Source organism: Diabrotica virgifera, chromosome 6, assembly GCF_917563875.1.
Source record: "Diabrotica virgifera virgifera chromosome 6, PGI_DIABVI_V3a".
NCBI classification, from domain to species: Eukaryota; Metazoa; Arthropoda; class Insecta; order Coleoptera; family Chrysomelidae; genus Diabrotica; species Diabrotica virgifera.
In genome coordinates, this window is record NC_065448.1 from 1912749 (window position 1) to 1936147 (window position 23399).

Consider the following 23399-nt stretch of genomic DNA (forward strand, 5'->3'; position numbering starts at 1 on the left):
TTTAAATAACAATTGTTAAGTTTAAAGTAAAGTTAAATGTGAAAATAATCAAATTATCAAAGTATTATTAAATTATTAAAAAACAAAACAAACAGTCAGTTCTGACCAAATATAGAAGTGAGATAGATGAAAACCAAGGAGATGTACCGTTGCCGTTGGACAAGCTCAGAGTTCCAAAACTGTTTCTTTAAGAACAATATTATTATTAAAAGCAAAATATTTACTTAATTGTAATCAATGAAAGAAAATTCAAATATATTATACAGTAATGTTCAAAAAACTAGAGCAATTGTTGGGTATGCTGAATATAAAAGTATTAAAGAAACTTCTTAAAGATTGGACCAAATTTACAATTTAATTGAACCTGGGTGTTAACACAATTTTGAGGGTTTCTTTTTAGTTCCCTGCTAATTTCTAAGTATTTTAATAAATTCATTTTTGCATAGTTGTTAATGGGTATACTATGTAGAATCCTACTATCTCTTTGGGGACTGAAGTTATGTTTAGAAGCATGTAAGTGATTGCCAAAACTAGATTTGTCAATCTTAGACAAACGTTCTTTGATGCGTGTTTCCAAAGGTCGCATAGTTCTCCCCACATAAGTAACAGGGCAGTCTCCACAGGACAATTTGTATATACCACTTTTTGATGTTTTTCCAATTTTATCTTTGGTGTGAGAAAAAATAGATTTGATATTTTCTTTACATTTGAATGATAGTTTAAGGTTGGGGATGTTATTTAAGATTTTGGCTATATTATCTGAAGGATAACCTATGTATGATAATAGATCTATACATAACTGCTGTAGTGGAATTGTTAAGGACAGAATTGTAAGCTAGGGATCTATTCCTTTTACTCCTTAATTTGTTGAGTATGTTATCAACTAATGGAAGAACATAGAACATACTCCCCTAGTATGTTCTATGTTCTTCCATTCAGATTTTTTTGTGCCCTTTTCTTTCATTGATTCAACTTGTATTTCCACACAAAATACAAAATGCATGGGTATAACATCAAATCTATTAAATGTAAATTAGAGTTGGAGGGTCAGATAATAGAACAAGATAATAGAACAAGACTCACTTAGTGATGGAGTTTAAATATCTAGACATCACACTGTCTAGCTACGGAAGGCTCGAAACAAAAGTGGAAGATCAAGTGAATAGAGCAACCATAGCTGTAGTTTGCCAGAATAAAACAATATGAAGCAATAAAAATATCGCGAAAGAAATGAAAGGCAGAATTTACAAAACAGACATCAGACCTATAATGACATACGTGGCAGAAACACGACCTTATATAGAAAGGACAAAAATACTGTCTACTAGAAACAACAGAGATAACAACCCTTCAAAAAATCGATGGTAAGATTTACCAAATCTAATCTGTCTTACGGTGGTGTGCTCTAAAAATGTTTACCGAATTTAAGGGGGAAGTCGCAAAATTTCGATTCCAATGCTTTTTAAATTCATTCATTTTTTCGAATCCTAAGGAAACTATTAAGTATTTTAGAAAAATTTAAACGCAGAATCAAAGATTACGTTATTAGCGAGGGTCGAAAGTCCCTGAAAACTTCTATAATGTTTATTTTGATAAGTTACAGAGGTAAAAAAGAGAAAATTTAGTGTGATTTTTAATTTCAAATATCTCGTTCAAAAGAAACTTCTTTTATTCTAAGGGATTTAAAGCCCTCGGCAATAATGTAGATATCTTTAATTCTGCGTTTAAATTTTTCAAAAATATTTATTAGCTTTCTCAGGATTCGAAAACAGTGAATGCATTTAAAAAGTACTGGAGCCGAAATTTTGCGCCTACGCCCTTAAATATTAAGTAGTTTCTGTTGAAATTGCTCGATATACGCAATTTAAACTGCCGCACATAATATACGAATTATTTTATCCACCGAAGTGGCATTAGGATTTTCCGAAGCAGAAATTTCCCATTTCCCTATTTTAGTGAAAAGTCTGAAGGCTGAAGGCCAAGATTACACTTCTTATTTTTGCTTCTTTTTTCGAACACTGGCTCGAGATAGCTGATAAACAGCTTTCTTCCATTTTCCACACTTTCTCTGGATTTTCTCTGGAATATCCGCTGGAACGTGTTCATTTCCTTTTATACTCATCCACGAATCTAGAAATCGAAAATGTTCACGAAAACATTATTTTCGCGGGTTAACGTTGTCAAAACACCAGAAGGGATTCTTTTCTATTGATTTTAAAGTGTCTCTCTCCGTGTTAATAAACTAAACGAACTGAAGTTTGTTAAACAAATTATAAATATTTTATTTGTAGTCAACTAAAAACCATAAACTGCCAATTTTATATGCAATATCTAATAATACTAGGGCGGTCCGATAAGTAGGTATAGTACCCTCGGAGATCGGTAGGAAAATTTACATCCAAAATAACAAAATTCAGTTTGGCAACACTCTGTGAATGTTGATAGTAACATAATAATACCCCTTTCAAGATAAACAGAACTGTAATTTAGTCCAGACAAACTAATATATTTTTTTGAAATGAATTTTGACTCGATTCAAGTTCTCTGTTTACCCAGGTATAACCATACCAACAGGCACAGCTAGGAAAACATTCCACTTTGCAGTTCAGAGAACCCGTACGAAACGAGTCTATATAAGATGTCATATACTATATAATATTATCTGGATAATGCCATACTCACTCTATACAGAGTATAATGCCGTACTATCGTAATACCGTAATACCATACAGAGTATGGCATTAATAAAATAAGAGACAAAACAAAAACAAAAAAATAAAACAAAAATAGTGAAATAAGATTTAATCAAAACGAAACCGTAGATTTTCTTATTTTACTAATGCCATACTCTGTATAGAGTACACAGACGTTTCGTACAGGTTCTCTGAACTGCAAAGTGGAATGTTTTCCTAGCGGTGCCTGTTGGTATAGTTATACCTGGGTAAACAGAGAACTTGAATCGAGTCGAAATTCATTTCACTTATTCCCTGTTACAGGGCGTTCTAACCATACTGCGATATAAATTGTTTTAATTTATATCGAGAAACTACGGTCGTAATGGTAAAAATCTGTCATCCTCAGAGCCTCCTTGACAACAGGTAGACCTAGAAATAGTACTATCGGGGGATGGAGGAACACAGATTTTAATCAAAACGAAACCGTAGATTTTTTTATTTTAATATATTTTTTTGCCAACAAAAATGAGATTTTTCAACCAAATAATATTTCAAATATGATGTGCAAAATAATTTTGAATTGGGTTCTGCTAATGAGATTGCTTTTTTGTCATTAAAGTAGAAAAAACTTTAAATTTATTCTTTATAAGCATTATCGTCCAGTTCTCGTCTTATTATTTTCACTGTACTAATATCCGTCGACTAATTTACAATGATTAATGCGATGTTAAAACATCTTATCGTTAGCGGCTTCTAGAGTGTCTTAGACATATCTAATTTCGTTGATAAAATGCGCATTCATTTCCCAAACTTTCATAGATCGGGGATTCTGTTTGTCAATAAGTTAGTTGGAGACCCCCTTGTCATACCCAGTTCATTCGCCATTGAATAACATTACCAAATCAAGGAGAAGATCTAATATGTCTTCTAAGATTTGGTACAATTCTTTAATAGAAAAAAAAAATGTATTTAAATAAGAGAAGGTGCTACACGAGTGCCTAGATTTGTTTGGAATTGTAATTGACTTTATAAAAGCGGAAAAAAACGTGATTAAATACCAAACGTTGCTCCGATTGTGTCTGCAGTGGCTTCTCAAGAAGTGATTGCAAGCTTGAGAATGACGTTGTTGTGTTTTTATTTCATCTGCAGTTTTATGTAAGTGTTGCTTGAATGGTAGGGTGCGATCTCGTATTACACATATTTTAGGTTAGGATTATGTTTTAATATAATTCGTTTACTTTCTATGTTGAGCCTGTGGTTTGCTTTGCAATTTTTCAATCGTTATTATTATGTATTACCACGTTTAACTTAAACATGCCACGAGAAAAAAGTGTCGGAATTTTTTTAATGAAAATTTGCTTACCAAAATTATCCGGACTATTGTGCATTCCCGAAGGTCCTGGCATAAGTCCTCCTAATCCTGAAACAAACATAAGCTTACTGTATACTTTCTACTTAAATCAAAAAGCGTTTCTTTTGTAATAATTTACACATAACTCTGGTCAATGTATGTCACAAACAGGCTACAGTCACGAAAATTACTTAATTATCCTTCATAAATATCGTATATATTCATAAGTCCCGATTTCATAAGATTTATTTCTTTTCTGATCATTATCTGGATAACAATTTGGCAAAATTTTAGTAGAAATACATACAATTACTACTTAGCCACTTATACGTGTTTAAAAATGCTAATATGTAAGAAGAAAATCACGAAAAATTCGAAAATATATTCATTTTTATACAGAGTTTTATTTCGAAAATTTCCTCACGTAATATGAGGTATTTTGTTTCCATTTTCAATTTGCTTCGTATTATTTGTTCTTTTCTCACATGTGTCAAAATTTTGATACAATATGTCTTGTCCAAATTTCGCTATTTAACAAATTTAAATCACCCGTACCTACATCAATTTGAATGTCAGTAAAGATTTTCTCATGATACTATTTCGTCAGACCCCCATTTATCTATTTTACTTTTCCCTTTGGAAATATTTCTCAATGAAAGGAATATCTTTTCGATCTAATTTCATTTTCCGCTGAGCAGTATTTACTGAAAGATCGAGTGGTGTCTTCAAGACCTTTATCAAAGGGTAAGATATTTTTTATCTCTCCCTCTTGTCGTTTCCCCATTACTGAGGATCGTGATTTCTTTCAATATTCCTAACAATTCTCTTCCATTTTTCTCTATCTTCAGCTGCTCTAAGAGCTTCCCAGAATGAGTCTCCAGCTGAATTCATAATTTGGTCGGACCATCTAATTGGTGATTGTCCTCTTGATCTTCTCCCCAGAACGCTTCCAGAAACAATTAATCTCTCCAAACTATCGTCAGCTCTGCGAACCACGTGACCAAAGAATTGCAGAATTCGTTGCAGACATATTGTGGACAGCCCTTTTTAATCTCGAGTTGGTTTAGAATGGAAACGTTTGTCCTATGAGTTGTTCAAGGTATGCGCAGCATTCTTCTCCAGCAGCACATCTCAAAGGCATCAATTTTTTGGCGCTCGCGTGCGCTAAGAGTCCAAGTCTCTGCCCGGTATAGAGGAATTGAGAATACGAGGGCATTCACCAGTCTCATCTTGATATTTTGAGAGATAGATCTGTATTTCCAAAGTTTAGTTAGGCGACTCATCGAATTTTTTGCCATACCAATACGTCTCCGAACTTCTGCTTCACAGTTACCATCGTTAGTTATACTAGACCCGAGATAGACAAAGTTGTTTACTATTATTTTGTCTTAGCTTTATTGATTTCTAGACCAACTTTATTGCTTTCGTACTAAACTCTTCGCAGGAGATCAAACATGCCTTGCTCATTTGCTGCTATAAGTGTAGTGACATCAGAAAATCTTAAATTATTGGAGATTTTCCTACCAGCTACTGTTACTCCACTGGCCCATCCTTCTAAAGCCATCCTCATGACATGTTCACCATAAATGTTGAATAAGTCAGGTGACAACACGCATCCTTGTCTAACACCTCTATATTTTTGATACTTTTCGTATTTCTTTATATTTTTATATACGTAAACAAATGATGAGTGATATTTACCTTGAAGTCCTAAAAGTGCGTTGTGAAATCCGCCTGGCCCCCGCGTGGGGTCCATGATTCCGCCGTTCGTGCTAAATGGATGATGATCGTCTAACATGGGGTATTCGGATGGTTCAGTCTTTGGGGTAACAGGATCGTCGCCATGGTCGCTCATGGCTGTATCACTACTATTGCTGTCTTCGCCCGTCGACTGGGCTTGTATTGATGATTCTGAATTGCCTTTCTGAAAACAACAAATCACCATTTAACAATTTACATAAAGATCATTGGTAAAATATGATCAATACTACCTATTAGTTAGATAAAATTGAGGAACAAAGAAAAACTTGATATTATTATCGGAACTTTTTACTGTTTATTCTATGCAACTATCAAGGATATGGGAAGACTGAAGGAGGGGAATAAGGAGGAAGAAGATTATGAGAAAGATGGGAAGAAAGACGAGAAAAACAGTAAGGACGAACATAGGCGCTCTTACCCATGGGAAGGGGGGCCGTGCCCCCCTAGCTTTTCGGGTGCTTTAAACTATATATTTTCATCCAATGTATACAAAATGTAATGGGCAACATCTTCACGTCTGCCCCCGCCCCCCTAAAAATTTTTATATGGGCCCCATGAGAACGAAGACTGAAAAGGAGGAGAATAGGAAGGAAAAAGAAGATCATTAAAAGACAAGAAGAAAGACAGGCAAAACAGGTAGGACAAAGACTGAAGAGGAGGAAAAAGAAGATTATGGGAAAGACAAGAACGTCGAGAAAAACAGGAAGGATCGAAAGTTGCAGAGAAGAAAGATAAGGAGGAGAAAGAAGATGATTAGAAAGAGAAAAAGAAATAGGAGAAAAACGGTAAGGACGAAAACTGAAGAGGAGGGGAATAAAGAGCAAAAATAAGTTTATTAGAAAAACAAGAAGAAAGACGAGAAAAACAGGAAATGCGAAGACTGAAGAGGAACGGAATAAAGAGGAAAAGTAAGGTCATGAGGAAGACAAGAAGAAAAAAGAAGCAAGAAAGCAGAAAGCATAAGGATAGCGATATTATGTACATTCTTAGATCAACTTACCTCTTTAATCATAGGCGTACCAGATCCTTCTAGGGCTTGTCCTAGGAGGGTTTCTGATTCTGCTTCGGGACCGTTATTGCCACTAACAACTCTGGCTGGGCTGCGCCCCCTATCGGGCGTGTAATTACCCATCCGATCCGAACTGCGCGCTCTCTTTGTGGGAGGTGAGGAAACGTCTTCGTTTCGTGGTTCGTGTCGGTCTGTAGCCCACGGTAACGATGAAGACGTCTGAAAAGAATAAGATAATAAAAATTAATCCATTTTAAAAATTAATACTGCGTAAGTTTCAGACAAGAAAATCGTAAATATAATTGTGTTTATATCGAAAACTTAATATTTTAAACAATCCAAAAATTTTCTTATTTTCTAACTTGTTTTACAAATCGAAGCAGTATTTTCAAAATAAGAGATTTTTTTATGACTGGTAGGTTGTTAACCTTGCCAATCACCCTCTACATTTTTTCCGGGCTTGGGACCGGCTGTTTACCCCAGAGCTACTCGTTCCACCCACAGTTACCCTATAGACACAACACAACAGGCATACAACCACTGTAAACGAATCCGAAGTGAAAAGAATACTTTGGTCAGACAAAGAAAAAGGGAACACTGGCAGAGTTCCTTAAAACAGATGGAACACGACTTCTACGGAACACAAAACAAAATATGGAAAAGGATCAGAGAACAAAGAAAAGAGGTGAATGAATTAATAGAAACGAAATACATTGAAAAAGAATCATGGGCAGACTGCTTTCAATTTCTATTTGCTAAAGGTGACGATATAATGAAACACCAACACCAACATCAGAAGTGACGACATTGAGAAGGGAGGCGTAAAGAAAGCATTAAGGAAATAGAACATAGAAAAAATAGAAAATAGATGTATGTAAATGGATGAAAACCCTTAAAAATCGATGGTAAGACACTATGGGACAGAGCTAGAACTGCTAGAAGTACAGCTATACGACGGAGATGCAAGGTGAAGGACATCAAGGACAAGGACTGGGTAAGAAACAAAAGAGTAGGATGGAACATTCATATAAGCCGAATGACAACAAACAGAGTCGAAAAGACAGCCAGAGACGGTTCCCCAATAGGAAGATCATCAGTGAGAAGAACACGAAAACGAAGGAACGACAACAACAACAGTCATGTCTACACAAAAAGAAGAAGAAGAATACACATTTATAGTTGCTTTGAGATTATTTGATTTTGCACTGTGAAGTATACATTTTATCTGGAATTAATGTAGGTACATCACAAGAAGACAATTTTATTTTCATCACCATACGCCATATTTATTATATAAACATCAAAACATTTGTGACAAAAAGAACCACTTATGCCAATTTTATAGCAGGACACAATTAGGGTCGTAGAACCAATGACGATAATAAGGATGAATACATTAGGGAGTTTTTGTTGCTACGTAACGTACGCATCTCCGTATACGTAAAGCAACTAACGTGTCGTAGAGGATGAATGTTAAAATAGGTAGTTTTTGTAACTGCCTTAACGTAACGTAAAGCAAATCGTAAAGTCACTTTTAAATTCCGTTGACATTCAAAAAAATAAAACAATGTTCACACAATATACAATTAATATACAAATGTAAAAAAAGATAAATGAATAATGAAATTGTATGGTTTTAATTGCTTCTATTTAAATATAAAAATATTATTTTTCCTTAGGTTAAAATTTTTTTATTTTTGTTTATACCTACTTTTTAGTTGTAAATTATTGTATACCTACATCAGAATTCCAGTAGGTATAATGTAAATAGTGTGGTAATATTTATTTGAAAATTTTACTGAAACTAGGTCATTTGTTTATCTAGTTATTAATTGTGGTGATCACTGTATTTCTTAAATTATTACAAGATTTGTTTGTTTTGCTTTATTAATAGACAACTTAAAAACAATAAAATTTTAAATCTATTATGAAGTTCCAATTTCCAATTACAAACAGAATAATTTTACTCAAATAGACTAAACCAATAACCAATATAACCTTAAAATGTTTATAAACGGATAGTACGCTGATGAAATGTTTATTTGGTAGGTAATCGGGCAAGATCCTCGTGTGCATTCGGTGACTTTCGGCTCGATAGGGATGCGTATGAACCTAACGTACCAGCCCGTAACCTTAGGTAATACGTATCGCGATACGAGAGTTCAACCATTAATGCGCAAGCGTATATGTCAAAAAGATGCGTTACGTTTACGTATTTGTGTGCACAAAAACTCCCTATTAACACGTTAACTGTCACATTAATACGTTAACGTAACTGCAATCTCTTCTGGGTAGGTTTTCACCAAGAGCCGTTTACTGTTTTTAAACATAAAAGGCCCTGTATGAACGCGCGAGCGCGTCGTCGGCGTGTAGCCAAAGTCATGTAGCGACGCGCCAGCGCGTTATCAGCAAAGAACGTTCCGACAGAAATCGTACAATTTTGAATCAAAGTTGTAATAACTAACAGTTAATATTAAATTCCAAACAGAACAATTTTCAATGTACCTTTTTCCTCATTTCTTTCATGTCTAAATATATTTTGTACTTAAAGCAAAATTTCCATTTTTATATTGTGTTATTACAACTAAAAAAATAATAAACAGCAGCAAGCAGCAAGTTAATTAGGAGATGAAGTGTATCGGATATCCCTCCAAAAATAAACAAAGTTCATTCGTTGGTTCGTACCTAATTTATGGGCGTCTATGGAGAAGAAAATCTTAATACCTAATTTCGATTTGATAATGAGAATTGACAAGGAAATTCCGCCGAGCGTCACCCGCATGCTTTCGGGATAAATCTACACTGAGAAAACAGAAAGATACATTTATTTACCGTATGACACTTCAATTTACCTTTGCACTTTCTCAATTCATGAAATACTCGAACGGTAAAATTGTTTAAGTTTACTTAATACTCAACTAATTATTATTTTTGTCAAGTGTTAGAATAAACACGTGGAGATTTTCTTCATGGGAGGGCCACTTCTTAAAACCATTAGGCCGATACCCTCTTACGTAAGATTGCATAAAAGTATCATGTTACAAGGCATGTGAATGCGAGAACTGTATTTTAGTTCTGTGTTTAATTTTCAGTCTGTTAGAATATTTTGTAAAGGAAACATTTTAATTTCTTTGTTTGTATATTATTGTAATAATACGGTTCGGTTAAAATAAAAATAGTTTACTTTTATTTGTACCTTTTATTATCTTATATTTCTAATAAAAACAATAATGAGAAAAAAAAAAGAAAAAACGGACTAATTACATAAAGGAGCTCTTTCTGGATACGAGGCCTCCATATAACACCGCAAAGTAAACGAATAGAGGACTTTGCCTGGTTGCACCAACAAATCTTAAGCTCCAGTTTAGCTAAGCTCAGCTTATAGATCCATAATTTTTGATTTTTATCAAAGCACGTCTTAATTGAGACGAAGTTTAAGATGCAATTCACGTGACAATCCATTGTGGCAAGCTGAAAATTGATCTAAGACTCAATAGTGCAACGCGTACGTTTAGTAATAAGCTGAGTTCCTGCGTTTAAGGGGCGTCTTAAGTTTAAGATATGTTGGTGCAATCAACTGGCATATCAACACTGGCTTATCAGCAGATGAATAATTCTTACATGCCGTACAAGATCGAGAACAATATCGGCAAATTGTCATGGAGACCAATAAAATATGGGCACCGTACTCAAAGAAGAACAGGAAGAAAGTGATCATATTTCATTTATCGTTGATTTTATGATAATATTTCATTTAAAATAATGAATTTTACCAAAACAAAAACAATGACAAATATACAAGATAATAGAAACGTAATACTAAACGAAACCGCAATAGAAGCGTTTAATAATTCTATACATTTGGGATAAATAATGAAAATAAATAAGGAAAACCAAACAGCGGAGGTAAGTAAAAGTGTCAGATTATCCTGGACAGGATTTGGGAAATTAAAATGAGTCTTAAAGAATAAAAAAATACAACGATACTTAAAAACAAAAATGTTTGACCAGCGCATACTCTCAATTCTTACATACGCATGCCACACCTGGACATTGACCAAAGCAAATATGGATAAAATAATGAAGATACAAAGAGCCATGGAGAGAGCAATGTTAGGAGTAAAATTAATAGACAAAAAGCAAAACAACTGGGCAAGAAATAAAACAAAAGTCAAAGATGCAGGACAACATAGCCAGGATAAAAGGGAGTTTTGCACGTCATAACTCCAGACAAACAAACAATAGGTGGAATACCACGATACAACAATGGAGACCATGGACAGGAAAGAGAGCGAGGACGACCCCAGATGAGATGGGGAAATGACATTAGAAAAATAGGAAGAACACACTGGAAACAAAAAGCGCTAAACTGAATCGAATGGAGGAAACTGGGGGAAGCCTATGTTCAAAATTGGACGAATTAAAGGGCAAAAATAAGAAGATTTCATTTGAAAAGTACTTAGTAACATTTACTTTGGATAAAGTATAACGGTCAATCAATTCTTTGTTGTGAACGAACCCTTATTCCCAGTGTAGGTCCAGAGCACGTCGAATGAGAGACTTGAGAGAGTGTTTAATATTCAAATTTCATTCATGAAAACGCTCGCCTGCTGCGATTGTGGAACACGCACACGTGTATTCAGAGTGTAATGTTAATCCGTAAGACGTAATCTTACGCAACGCAAGCGGTAATTACAAATGATTTTTTATTGTATGGTGAACAACATATTCCCTGGATACTTTACGGAGAGCGCCATGTTATTTTTTTGGAAAATGCCGGGTATAAATAGAGTGAGTGTATTTATGTGGAGTCATAAAATAAACTGACACATGAACATGTTTTCGAGGGTTTACGGAAATAAATATAGTACGGGCTATTAAAATTCTTTAATTGTTTTCATTTTTAGTCTAGATTTTTCATTCCGTAACGTCTTCTTCATTTCTGTTGGATTAAATAAGTCTACCAAATTATTTTTTAAACGTTTTTGTTTTAAACTGAGTGAGCATAACATTTCGGTCATGTGCTACAATAGTGGCACAATTCAAAATCACGTGTTTCGGACTAGGAATAGGTGTATATTTTAAAATACACATTCTTTCAGCATCAATAACGGCACGACTCATAATTCAATATTAGCCCGTAAGATGGCAGAAGTGTCGCTATTATATTATGTGATTAGCTCCAAATATTGGCTGCATTACTGACACTACTCAGTTTGCGCCCAACGCGCTATACGATCATGGCACGTTTTTGTCATTAACAGTGGCACATTTCGAGTTGGGCCAGTGTTACATCAAATTTAATTGGGATTTTGTAATTTTTGTTGTTACTACAGTTTTTGTAATCCCTAATTAGTCTATTTAATGAAAAAAGTTCTTGCTACAATAGTGACATAACTCAATTTGTTTTCAAAACTGGCATTTAAAAGATGCATTAAAAAAATTTAATATAGGAGGTAGCAATTTGAAGATAATCTTCGTTTAAGCAAACTACAGCTTTTAAAGAAGAATTTTATTTAGTAATAAAAACTTTAAACCCATTTATCTCAAAACATGATTTTTTCAGTTGTGCCGCTATTGCAGCTCATAAGCGGTAAGCCGTAAGACGTAATCTTACGCAACGCAAGCGGTAATTATAAATAATTTTTTATTGAACAACATAAATTCCCTGGATACTTTACGGAGAGCGCCATGTTATTTTTTTGGAAAATTCCGGGTATAAATAGAGCGAGTGTATTTATGTGGAGTCATAAAATAAACTGACACATGAACATGTTTTCGAGGGTTTACGGAAATAAATATAGTACGGACTATTCAAATTCTTTAAAAAGTTTAATTGTTTTCATTTTTAGTCGAAAATGTAAAATGTTAAAATTCAATTTACACAATTTTGACCAACAAAATTTCTACCAATCTTTATCTAATACATTTTTTTCTTACTCTATATTTTGTTGTATTTTAATATTTTAATTCCACAAAAATCAAATTAACTTGATTAAATTTAGAGAATAAGCAAATATTACCAACTGTTAACAAAACAAGTTTAAAACGTTCAGTTGGTGTGTCTCAATGCATGAATTATTTTAATGCAGCTTGATTTACAATCGAACGACCCTAATATACACGGTTTCGATCCCCAATTCCAATTTTTATTTTTTTTTATACATTTTATGATTAGTATTATTAGTATGATATTTATTATATAATTTTTTTTTCAGAAAATATGTATTAGTTAAAATTTTTGCCAACAATTGTTCAGAATTTCTTTCTGGCATTTTTTAATGTGTTTACGTGTGTTTTATTCTTTTATTTATTTAATTTTTGGTATTGTTTTAATAAAATTTTTTGGAAAGTAGTAAGAATTAAAATTAGTTTAATATTTGAATAAAATATAAATAAACTGTTTAAAGTATATTAATTTCAAAAATAATAAATGATGGTTTTGCTTGTTTTCGATTCAGAGGGTTGCACACCCGCTAGACAGGCACTGTTTCTACCCATTCAGGCGTCATCAGTAGCTTTCGATAGTGTGCCCACCTCTGAACCGAAAAACAGCTCTTCACCATCATTTTAAAGGGAATCTGAAAAATAATTCAAATTTCCCATCAGACGCGATACAGCGACATCTACTAACAAATTGAATTAATTTCGTTGAAATCATATAATACAAGTATAACTTCTTACGTGCGTACAAAGTACACACACATTCTTTTTTTTAATTTCGTCGGTAATTGTCCAGGCTTCAACCTCATATAAAATGGTAGAGAATGCGTAGCATCTCAATACTCTAGTTCTAGTTCTAATTTATATTCCCAGTTTCCCATTGCCTAATACTGTTTTTATCTTATTGAAAGTAGGTACTTCTGGCTATCTCAATTCGTCTATATTTCAAGGAAGCGGTCCCACTGTTCATTTGGCTCACATCCCAAGTAATTTTATCTGGGTACTTTCTCTAAGGCTTTTCCTTTACCGTAGATTGTTTCGTCTTCAATGTTTTCTTAGCGACAATCATGATTTTTGTTTTTTTTTTGTGTTTAAAGCCATTTCATACCTCTCGCAACACTGCGTAGTGCAATAAATCAAAATATGCAGGTTTTCTCTACTCTCTGCAAGAAGCATTGTATCTTCTGCATATCAGTGGCGTAGCGTGAGTGTCGGCTGCCCGGGGCGAAAGACAATTTTGCCGCCCTCTAATTTAGGTATTTTAATTTAATGTATACTATACACTACATACATTAATTATAAAGAACTTTTCGGCGAGAACAGTCATCATTATTTTGCATTATACAGGTTAGATTTTAAATAAAAAAGTTTATCGAAGTTTTACAATCACGTTTATTAATTCTCTGTCAATATTATCTGCAAAGCATTTACTTTCTGAGCGCACAATCTTATGTCATGTCCCCCTGTTTGTAAATATTTTTGTGCATCACTCACTTCATGTAGCACAGCTTGCCACAGGCCCAAAGAACAAAGAAAGGAAAATGACTGCATCGAAAGTAGTAAAGCACCTGCATCTGTTCACGTGTTTAACCTTCTTGCCTCTGTCAGTACCTGCGTGTAGGCTTTCACATGCCTCTGTCAGTGTTTCTAATGTGACGAGAATGTCTTTGTAATGATGCCATGTCACATTTACGGCATCGCCTCTTGCACTCCACCGCGTGTCTTGAATCCTTTTTGCTTTTGCCTGTAGCTGCTATCAGAACTTTTCAACGATGTGTCGATGAGCAAAAAAAAATAATAGCAACGAAAGTGTCGAAAAAAGTTACTGAATCCACTTCAACTGAGGCAGCGTGTAAACAAACTAGGTTTAACGAATAATTTGAGCAAGAGCAAGGTACGAATTCAGCGTTAGGGTTTATTTCTTGAATTCTTTGCTGAACTCCTGAATACTTTCCAGCCATAACAGCAGCATTATCATATGCTTGGCCTCTACAGTTGCTTCTATTTAGGCCATCATCTTGTCCAAAATTATCTTTTAAATTCCTTCAGCAGTTTTGTCTTTAGTTTCAATGAAATCTATAAAAGATTCCATTACTTTTACTTCCTGATTTTCAATTACTACGTATCTTAATACCTGACTTGTTTGATATTTATGAGAAAAATCTGGAGTGCTGTCGAATATAATAACTGAATAATACTTAGCCTTTTTTATTTGTCAGATGATATGTTGGCGAACATTATTTCGCAAAATGGCAATAAATTTGTTTTGTATTTGTGATGACATATAAGTGATTGAAATTTTGCCACACATTTTAGAACTTACAAGATGTTCACGAAGTACAGAATCGTATTTGCAATTAAATTAACCAATTCTAAAAAGTTTCCTCTATTAGTACTGGTGTCGTTTTCTATATGTCCATGTAAAGCTAAATTTTGTTTGGCAAGGAATCTTATAATATCAAACATTATAATAAGAATTTCCTGCCATTTCTTTATCTCTTTTGCCACTATGTCTTGCTCTTTTTTGTCAATAGCCTGTCCTTTTTGAAGCCAGCTCTCCAACTTGAAGTCTTCGGTGTATTTACGTTCTCAAATAAACGACAATAAAAGCAAAATAATGATGCTTTAAATGGAGAATAAGCCATCCAAGTACGTAAAACTTTTTCGCCGTTAGTCAATGTAAAACCATTCCTTAGTAGGCCGTCTTGTCTCTCCTTTTGATTTTAAAGATTCCATGCTCCTTTCAATCGGCCCGAATTTTTAGTTGCGATGAAAATATAAAATGATTCAAATATTTACAAAATATTTTTATTATTTATTGTTAAATTTTGCCGCCCCTGTAACCCCCACTACGCTACGCCACTTCTGCATATCTGAGCTTATTTACTTGTGTTTCGTTAATTGATATGCCTTCATTGATGTTTTCTAGTGCTTCTTTAAACATCACTTTGGAGCACACATTAAAAAGTAGAGGAGATAGTACATATCCTTGTCGTATTCCTCTTCTCTGCTGCTCTCTCTATATTTCTTTGGTTCCAATAAAAGCAACTTAGAACTTAGTTTTGAAGTTGGGCACATCTTCACAGGTGAAATACGCTTTTTTCATTCTTGATACCTCTTTCTCTTTTTTGAATTTTCAACTCACATATTGTGTAACACAGTTTTGAATTTCATACCCATTATACGCATATATTAAATTACTTGTACGAAAGAGAATTATCATATAATTTAAATATAAATGTAGGTCTTTAATAACTTTAATGTTAGAACAAATCCAACTGCAATTAATTTAAAATGTATGTCAGTCGAAATGAGTTTAATGAGAGGTTGTGCCGATGGCCATCACCAATGTTCCAAAAGGTGTAGATGTAGATATTATTATTTCGTTTTTAAAAGTCAAGACCAACGGAGTGTGTTAAGGCGCGCTTCATCAGTTTACCAATTTAAACGTCGACAAAGAGAGATAGCAAATATATAATAGTGAAAAGGAAAGACACAATTTGGAAAAACAAACACCTAAGAGTGAAAACAAAGGCCCGAATATAAGTCAGTTATTAGGCCAGTTATGACTTACACGGCCGAAACAAAACCAGACCCAAGCAAAACACAAAGATATCTGGAGACTAACGAAATGAAGATCTTAAGAAGGATTGCTGGAAAAGGACTACAGGATAGGGTAAGAAGTGAGGAAATCAGACGCATATGTGGGGTAGACAATATAAATAAGCAGGATGTTTGAATCAAGGATAGTAAGAATAGCCAGGAACAAGACACCGTTAGGCAGAAGAAGTATAGGACGCCCAAAGAAAAGATGGAGTGACAATTTAGGGACAGAATGAAAGACAATGTTGAAAAAAAAACAGGTAGTACTGCCTATATAAAAGAAGAAGAAAAAGATTCCGTTATCAAGTTGGAAGGGTCCTTTTTCAGCTATTGATTTTCTTTGAAGTGTGCCTCATGTACCGACAAACGATGGGACAAGGCAAGCTAGTTCACTCTAGCCATAAATGGCGATAAATAAGGGGTTGGTTGTCCAAGGATTGTAAATCTCAAAATTATCAGGGAAATAAAGCTATTTTTATAAGGGAAAAGAGAACGCAACGTGAAATAGCGAAATATCTCTGAAAATGTTTGATTTATGATCCTTAAGGTAATACCGAACCCTATATTTATGACCCCTGTGGAGCGGCGCGTTATTTCCCGTGAATTGTCGGTAAAATGACACGGTTCAAGGAATTCAGTAGCCGATCAGACCCGTCCAACTTAATAAAATATCTACACTGGTGGTGTACCGTCTATACTCTGGGACCGACCGAATTTATCAAAAAGTAAATATTTATTAATTGCTCAGTAACATGGTACTTGTTCTCTTTATTTTTTACTATTATATATCGTGGGCGTACTGGAAAAATCCACTAATTCCATTTTTTGAAGTTATACTTCTTTAGGCGCGATTGAGAGTAAAATTTCATAATTCTGCGCGCATGCGCACACAGACAGTATGGTATAAACGTTATACGAGATCTGATTGGGTGTTCCAGGGAGAACCATCTGTCAATAATTGTTCAATATGGAGATTTTGGATAAACAAATTAATGTTGTGTATATTCATATTAGTTTTTATTGTTGTGATGGCAGAGAAAAATGCAAGTTTATAATGTGGTAGTGACTTTTTAAATAGTTTTTAAAAGCGATAGGTACGTAATAATTGTAAATGTTTCAGTATCCTAATAAAAAATTTCATAGGTAGGACCTACCTATTTGAAAAATTTAAAAAGAACCTACTAAAATAGTATGTAATGCTTTGATTTACATAATTTGATTACCATCAAAATTTCTATCAATATTCACCTAATATATTGTTTTCTCACTCTATGTTTTGTTGTATTCTAATATTTCTTTCAATTCTAAATAATTTCAATTCAAAATCAAAATAATTTGGTTAAATTCAGAACCGTCAAAAGTTTAATCCGTTTAGTTAGTTGATCTTCGCACGTGATGATACATGGTCTCCGTGGGTATAAGTTTAAGGTGAATGAATTTCAATACTAACTGCGCTGATAAGCGGGTTCGAACCCCAATGGAAACTTTTATTTTTTTAATTGTTTGAAGTTATACTTCTTTACGATCGGGGGTGAAATTTTATAATTACCTGGCGCATGCGCAGACACACAGGGTCAGGGACAGACGCATTGCTAATCTTTCAAATTATGTATGTATCAGCGCAAATAAGTCATTAAAAGAATATATTAGTGTTATTAATCTTCTTCTTCTTCCTTCTTTTATGGAGGCTTTAAAGCCTGTTTCTTCTTCAATATTAGCCTCCTAAATCGTTTAAGTTATCGCACCATCTTTTTCTTGGTCTGCCAATACTTCTTCGTCCATTTGGTGACTTATCTCGTGCTATTAGTAATATCCTATCCTCTGCCGTTCTACTAATGTGTTCATTCCACTCCTGTTTCCGTTTTGTCACCCATCCATTTATGTCTTCTACATTGCATAATCTTCTTATGTTTTCGTTTCTCCCCTTATCCAACAGACTTTTCCCTGATATTCGTCGGAGTATTTTCATATCTGTTGTTTCTAGTAGTCGTCTCGTTTGAGATGTGTCAGGTCTTGTCTTCGCCGTGTATGTCAATATAGGTCTAATTGCTGCTTTATGGATTCTTAGTAAATGTTCTTAGTATAGTGTTCTTAGTAAATGTATTATTTATTATAATTTTTGTGTCTTTAGATTTGTCTTCCTCGAGCGTAAGATAATAAAATATCTATTTTTATACTTCACTTTGATCTATTTGTCACCGTGATGTGTAATTATATCCGACACGTCAATAGCACGGGGCTTCATAGCTCGGTTGGTAGAGCATTGGACCAGAGATCGAGAGATCGCGGGTTCCAATCCCGGATGATTCATATTCATATTCATTTTTTTTGGTATTGTTAAGTTTTGGTTAATTTTTGGTAATTATTGTTAATTTTTGGTATTGTAACTGTTAAGTATATTTATTTCGTTGAAATTATAAAATATAATAGAAGTATAACTTCTTACGTGCGTACAAAGTACACACACATTCTTTTTTTTTTAATTTTGACATTTTAATACCATTAAATCCAAAACATCAATATGTTAACAGGAAAAACCGTATGTCTCCAAATTCGTCATCCACCGTGTTTAAATCGGTACATTCAGTGCCAAAAAAATCAACTAACTTCATCTTTTTCTATGTTTTCATGAATAAAATAATGTTTTTCTAAATATTTTCATGTATGTGCACACCATCCGTGGTTAACATCCTTCAAAATCATATCCAGGTAAATACCAAAACTTGAACAGCCACTGTACCCGATTTTTAAGTGGTAAGCCATAAGGTATTTAAATGCGTTTTTCTCAAAACTTTACTTTTGTGAGTTAGTGGATTTTTCCAGTACGCCCACGATATTTTCTATCTCTCTTTGCCGACGTTTAAATTGGTAAACTGTTGAAGCGCGCCTCAACACGCTCCGTTGGTTCGTACCTTTACATTTTTATACAATTTCGTTTTTAACATTTAATTGGAAGGTCCAGGACTTCCTTATTACCTCTGAAGAACGTTTCTAATAAATATTGACAAAATTTATGGCCAATTGCCAAACAGTAAATGCGCCATGCATATTCAGTAGAAACCAGTTTTGTAAGTTCAAATGGATTTTTTTCGACTATTTCAAACGTTTTAACAATTCGAAATATAGTCATTTTACTATTTTAACTGTCTATAAAAACATACTTTAAGAGTATTTCTATGTGGGAATCAAAAAATGAAGATAAATCGGTATTTACAGTGACGTATCAAACAGTCAGAAATCCATGTGTTTATCCTTGAAAAAAACGGAAAAGTCGCAGAAAATGAACGATATGGGAAACATAGCAAACAACTGTTTAAGAGTAAAATTAGCCATTTGGTAAATTCCGATATGGTGCATCCCGAGGGTTAGTAGTTTAGGTTAGGGTTAGGTTCAATATCAGTGTGCGCTTAACCACCGTTCCACAACCTAAGAGGTCTATTGTGGCTCACCCCTAGGTTAAAGTTGTTCCTTCAGCCCAGCCTTCACAAAATCTGCAATTCGCACTTTCTGTCAGTCCAGACAGAGTCCTGCCAGGAGATCTATGATGATTCTCAAATCATTACTATCCAGATCTAGTAGATCTTTGGATATCTTCTTCGAAGGTTCATGTATAAAAGCCTTGTTGAGACCCATGTGTTCATAACACTGGTTACGTTTCACCCATCCAGTCCGGTATTGTTCTTTTAGCTGTACTTCTTGCTATGCCAACGATAGGTTCTGGGCCTATGAATGTTTCTTTTGGTCCTCTTCTGGCAAATAGATCCGCTTTTTCGTTCCCTTTAATACCAGTATATTCAGGCACCGAAATTTATCATCATCCAGCCTTCTGCATCCAAAGTTGAACATAGGCCTCCCCTAATTTCTTCCAGTTTTGTCGATCTTGAGCTTTCCGCAACCAATTCCCAGCGATCCAGCGTCTGTCCATCGTGTAGGTGGACGACCTCTACTTCTGTCTTCTCTTGGTCTCCACACTGTTATTTTTTAGGTCCACCTCCCGTCCTTCATTCTGGCTACATGGCCCGCCCAATTTTACTTCAACCATACTACTCGCTCTATGACATGTGTGACGACTGTCCTTCTTCTGATTTCTTCGTTTCTGACCCTGTCTCTGAAAGTCAGTCCAAGTAGTGACCATTCCATTATTTTTTGGGCCTCTCTAAGTTTGGTTGCTGTGGCCTGGGTTAACAATAATGTTTCGGCGCGGTAAGTCATGACTGGAAGCACACATTGGCCGAACCTCTTCTTTTTCAAATAATTTGGCAAGTTGCTCTTGAAGATGTCTGATAGAGCATAGAGCTCCATATGCGGCCCATGCTAAGGAAATTAAATTTATTTTATTACTTTTCCGATCCGAATCAGATCCTTGAAGAGAGTTCCAAACTAACTTGGAGTGAATCCGATTCTATTTAAGCCTTTAATGCAGCTAGCCTGGCTATCAGATATAATTTTTATAGATCTGTCTCTGCAGTTCCTTTTTATTAGTTCTTGCAGCCACATCTCTATAGCATAAATTTCCGCTTGGAAAATAGTAGTGATTACCTAGACTTTCACTAAGGCTTAGTCTTGGTTTCCCTCAGTAACCGGCTCCAACTCCTTCATCGGTTTTAGAGTCGTCTGTGTACCAGGATTGATCTACTATTATAGGATTCGTTTTATTTAACACCCATTCATTCTTTCGACCATTCGCCCCTTCCTGGAAAGAGGACGGTAAACGACTTTTCGAAATTATATTTAGGTTGCGTTTCATCTTGGACCATTTTCAACTCCAATCTGGTTGATGTTAATTATCTCTCCAGATTTGACATGGGTATCCTTTGGCCATGCTGCATGGCTTCTTATCCCCCTTCTGTGAGCTCCTACCATCGCTTTCTTCTCCATTTATAGGTAATGAAGGGAGGTCAAACATGATCTCCTTGGAGGCAGTTGGGATGGACAAGAATACTTGTCATCAAGCTTATTTAGTTTCTCTTAAGTAAATTTAACCAAATAACCACCGCATATCAACTGAGGTCAGCAGCTATGACATTACTGCACCAAAGCTTTGATCAAGATAATCACAGGTGACAGTTACATATTGATTGAACTACATAGCTGTAATTTTGCAGTCAATAAAGCAACGGGAAAGCACTTGACTTAACTTTGCCCCAGTAACTGAATAATTACTCCGAATCATATTAGAAGGTAAAGTATATGACAAAAGAATAGTAGGAAGACACCAGAGCTCATCACTGAAGAAACTGAAACTATATTTCAACCGTTCATCCGCAGAAATCTGTCATGAGACAGTTTCTAATGCTGCAATTGGCATTTGGATCGCCAACCTTCGAAAGGAGATGATACAATAAGAAGAATATTTCTAAAAGACTAAGTTTTCACTCTAATAGCATATAAAACAACATAATGCTATTCTACACCCCACCAGAATGAAAACAATGGAAACCTTCTCTGGTTACACCTCCGAGGCTTCTACAATTTGCAAGCCATACGGATGCTGAGACTAAGGAAGATGAGGGAATTCTACAATTTACAATTCACGTCCCATCTGCTCAGCGCGGTAAAGTTCCAACGAGAATGGTTCCCTTCATACTCCACACAGAGTAAATGTAAATCAAAAATGAATAACCATTTTCAATTTCGTTGCAAAACGAAAACACAGCTGAACCATATTCTAGTCCAATCAGAGAGTGCTGCAAGCACCCCTACCGGTTTCGAAACTTATTAGTCTCTCATCAGGAGGCACATATGTTGCTCTCCCTGATCCAACCAAAACAAACCCCAGCGTGCAGTCCCGGATTGCAACGAACTAAATGACATAGATGCCCTAGCGGCAACTGCTAGCAAAAAGACTCAAGTTTTCACTCTAATGGCATATAAAACAACATAATGCTATTCTACACCCCACCAGAATGCTATTCTACACCCTCGGAGGTGTAACCAGAGAAGGTTCCCATTGTTTTCATTCTGGTGGGGTGTAGAATAGCATTATGTTGTTTTATATGCCATTAGAGTGAAAACTTAGTCTTTTTGCTAGCAGTTGCCGCTAGGGCATCTATGCCATTTCGTTCGTTGCGATCCGTGACTGCACGCCGGGGTTTGTTTTGGTTGGATCAGGGAGAGCAGCATATGTGCCTCCTGATGAGAGACTAATAAGTTTCGAAACCGGTAGGGGTGCTTGCAGCACTCTCTGATTGGACTAGAATATGGTTCGGCTGTGTTTCCTTTTTGCAACGAAATCGAAAATGGTTATTCATTTTTAAGAATATTTCTATGTATATAGTCTCCAGATGGATAATTTGAACTATACGATACGTATGTATATCTTCTCTTGAAAATTTTACGGTTCAATTTTTCTACCAAAAGAAAAGCTGCCCATAGAAATATCACTATCGCGCATAATCTCATACTTTAGACCTCACCTCATGACCTTCTCACTTTACAAACAATAAAAAACTTTAATATCCTCCGGTTTCAGACGAAAACATTAGAATATTATCGAAATGAAAGAAGGACAAATTAAATTAATAAGGATCATCAAATTAAAATGTCAAATGTAATAAATTTTAAGTGAGTCTTTGTTGTGTGAACTACGCCTCTGCACATGTCGTCTGTCCGTAGGTATTGACTACAAAATAATAAACATAAATTAAGATTTTTTTGGCAGCAGTTGTGACCTCTTTCATTCTAATTAGAAAATAGCGATTTTAATTAGAAACGGGTTTACATATTTAAATCTTTAATTTTTTTTACTAAATATAAGTATATCTTATCATTATAATGGCGATTCATACGGATTTCTGATTTCATCGTTATTTTCCACTTAAGTACTACCTGATGATTCAAATTTATAAATCAGTTTAGAAACGTATTTACATTGGATTTTTATAAACTAATAACATGTAACTAGATATAGTTATACAAGATATAGTACGGTGGGGAAGACAGAGACGACGAGAGTGGAATCAGCATGTGACGAGAATGGACAGGAATTCGAAGCCAACAGGCAAGAGACCAATAGGAAGGCCCTTTAAAAGGTGGCGAGATAGCTGGCAGTCAACAT

General features: G+C 34.8%; 1 protein-coding gene across 3 annotated transcripts in view; it reads right to left on the minus strand.

Moving 5' to 3' along the window:
- LOC114335764 (protein abrupt) overlaps positions 1-23399 on the minus strand; it is a 200097-nt gene that overhangs the window by 79157 nt on the left and 97541 nt on the right. For all 3 annotated transcript variants that reach the window (XM_028286057.2, XM_028286056.2, XM_028286058.2), the window contains exons 4-6: positions 6788-7015; positions 5728-5950; positions 4039-4095 (exon numbers count right to left, since the gene is read on the minus strand). In XM_028286057.2, the coding sequence (XP_028141858.1) occupies positions 4039-4095; positions 5728-5950; positions 6788-7015 (508 nt within the window). The remainder of the gene's footprint in view (positions 1-4038; positions 4096-5727; positions 5951-6787; positions 7016-23399) is intronic.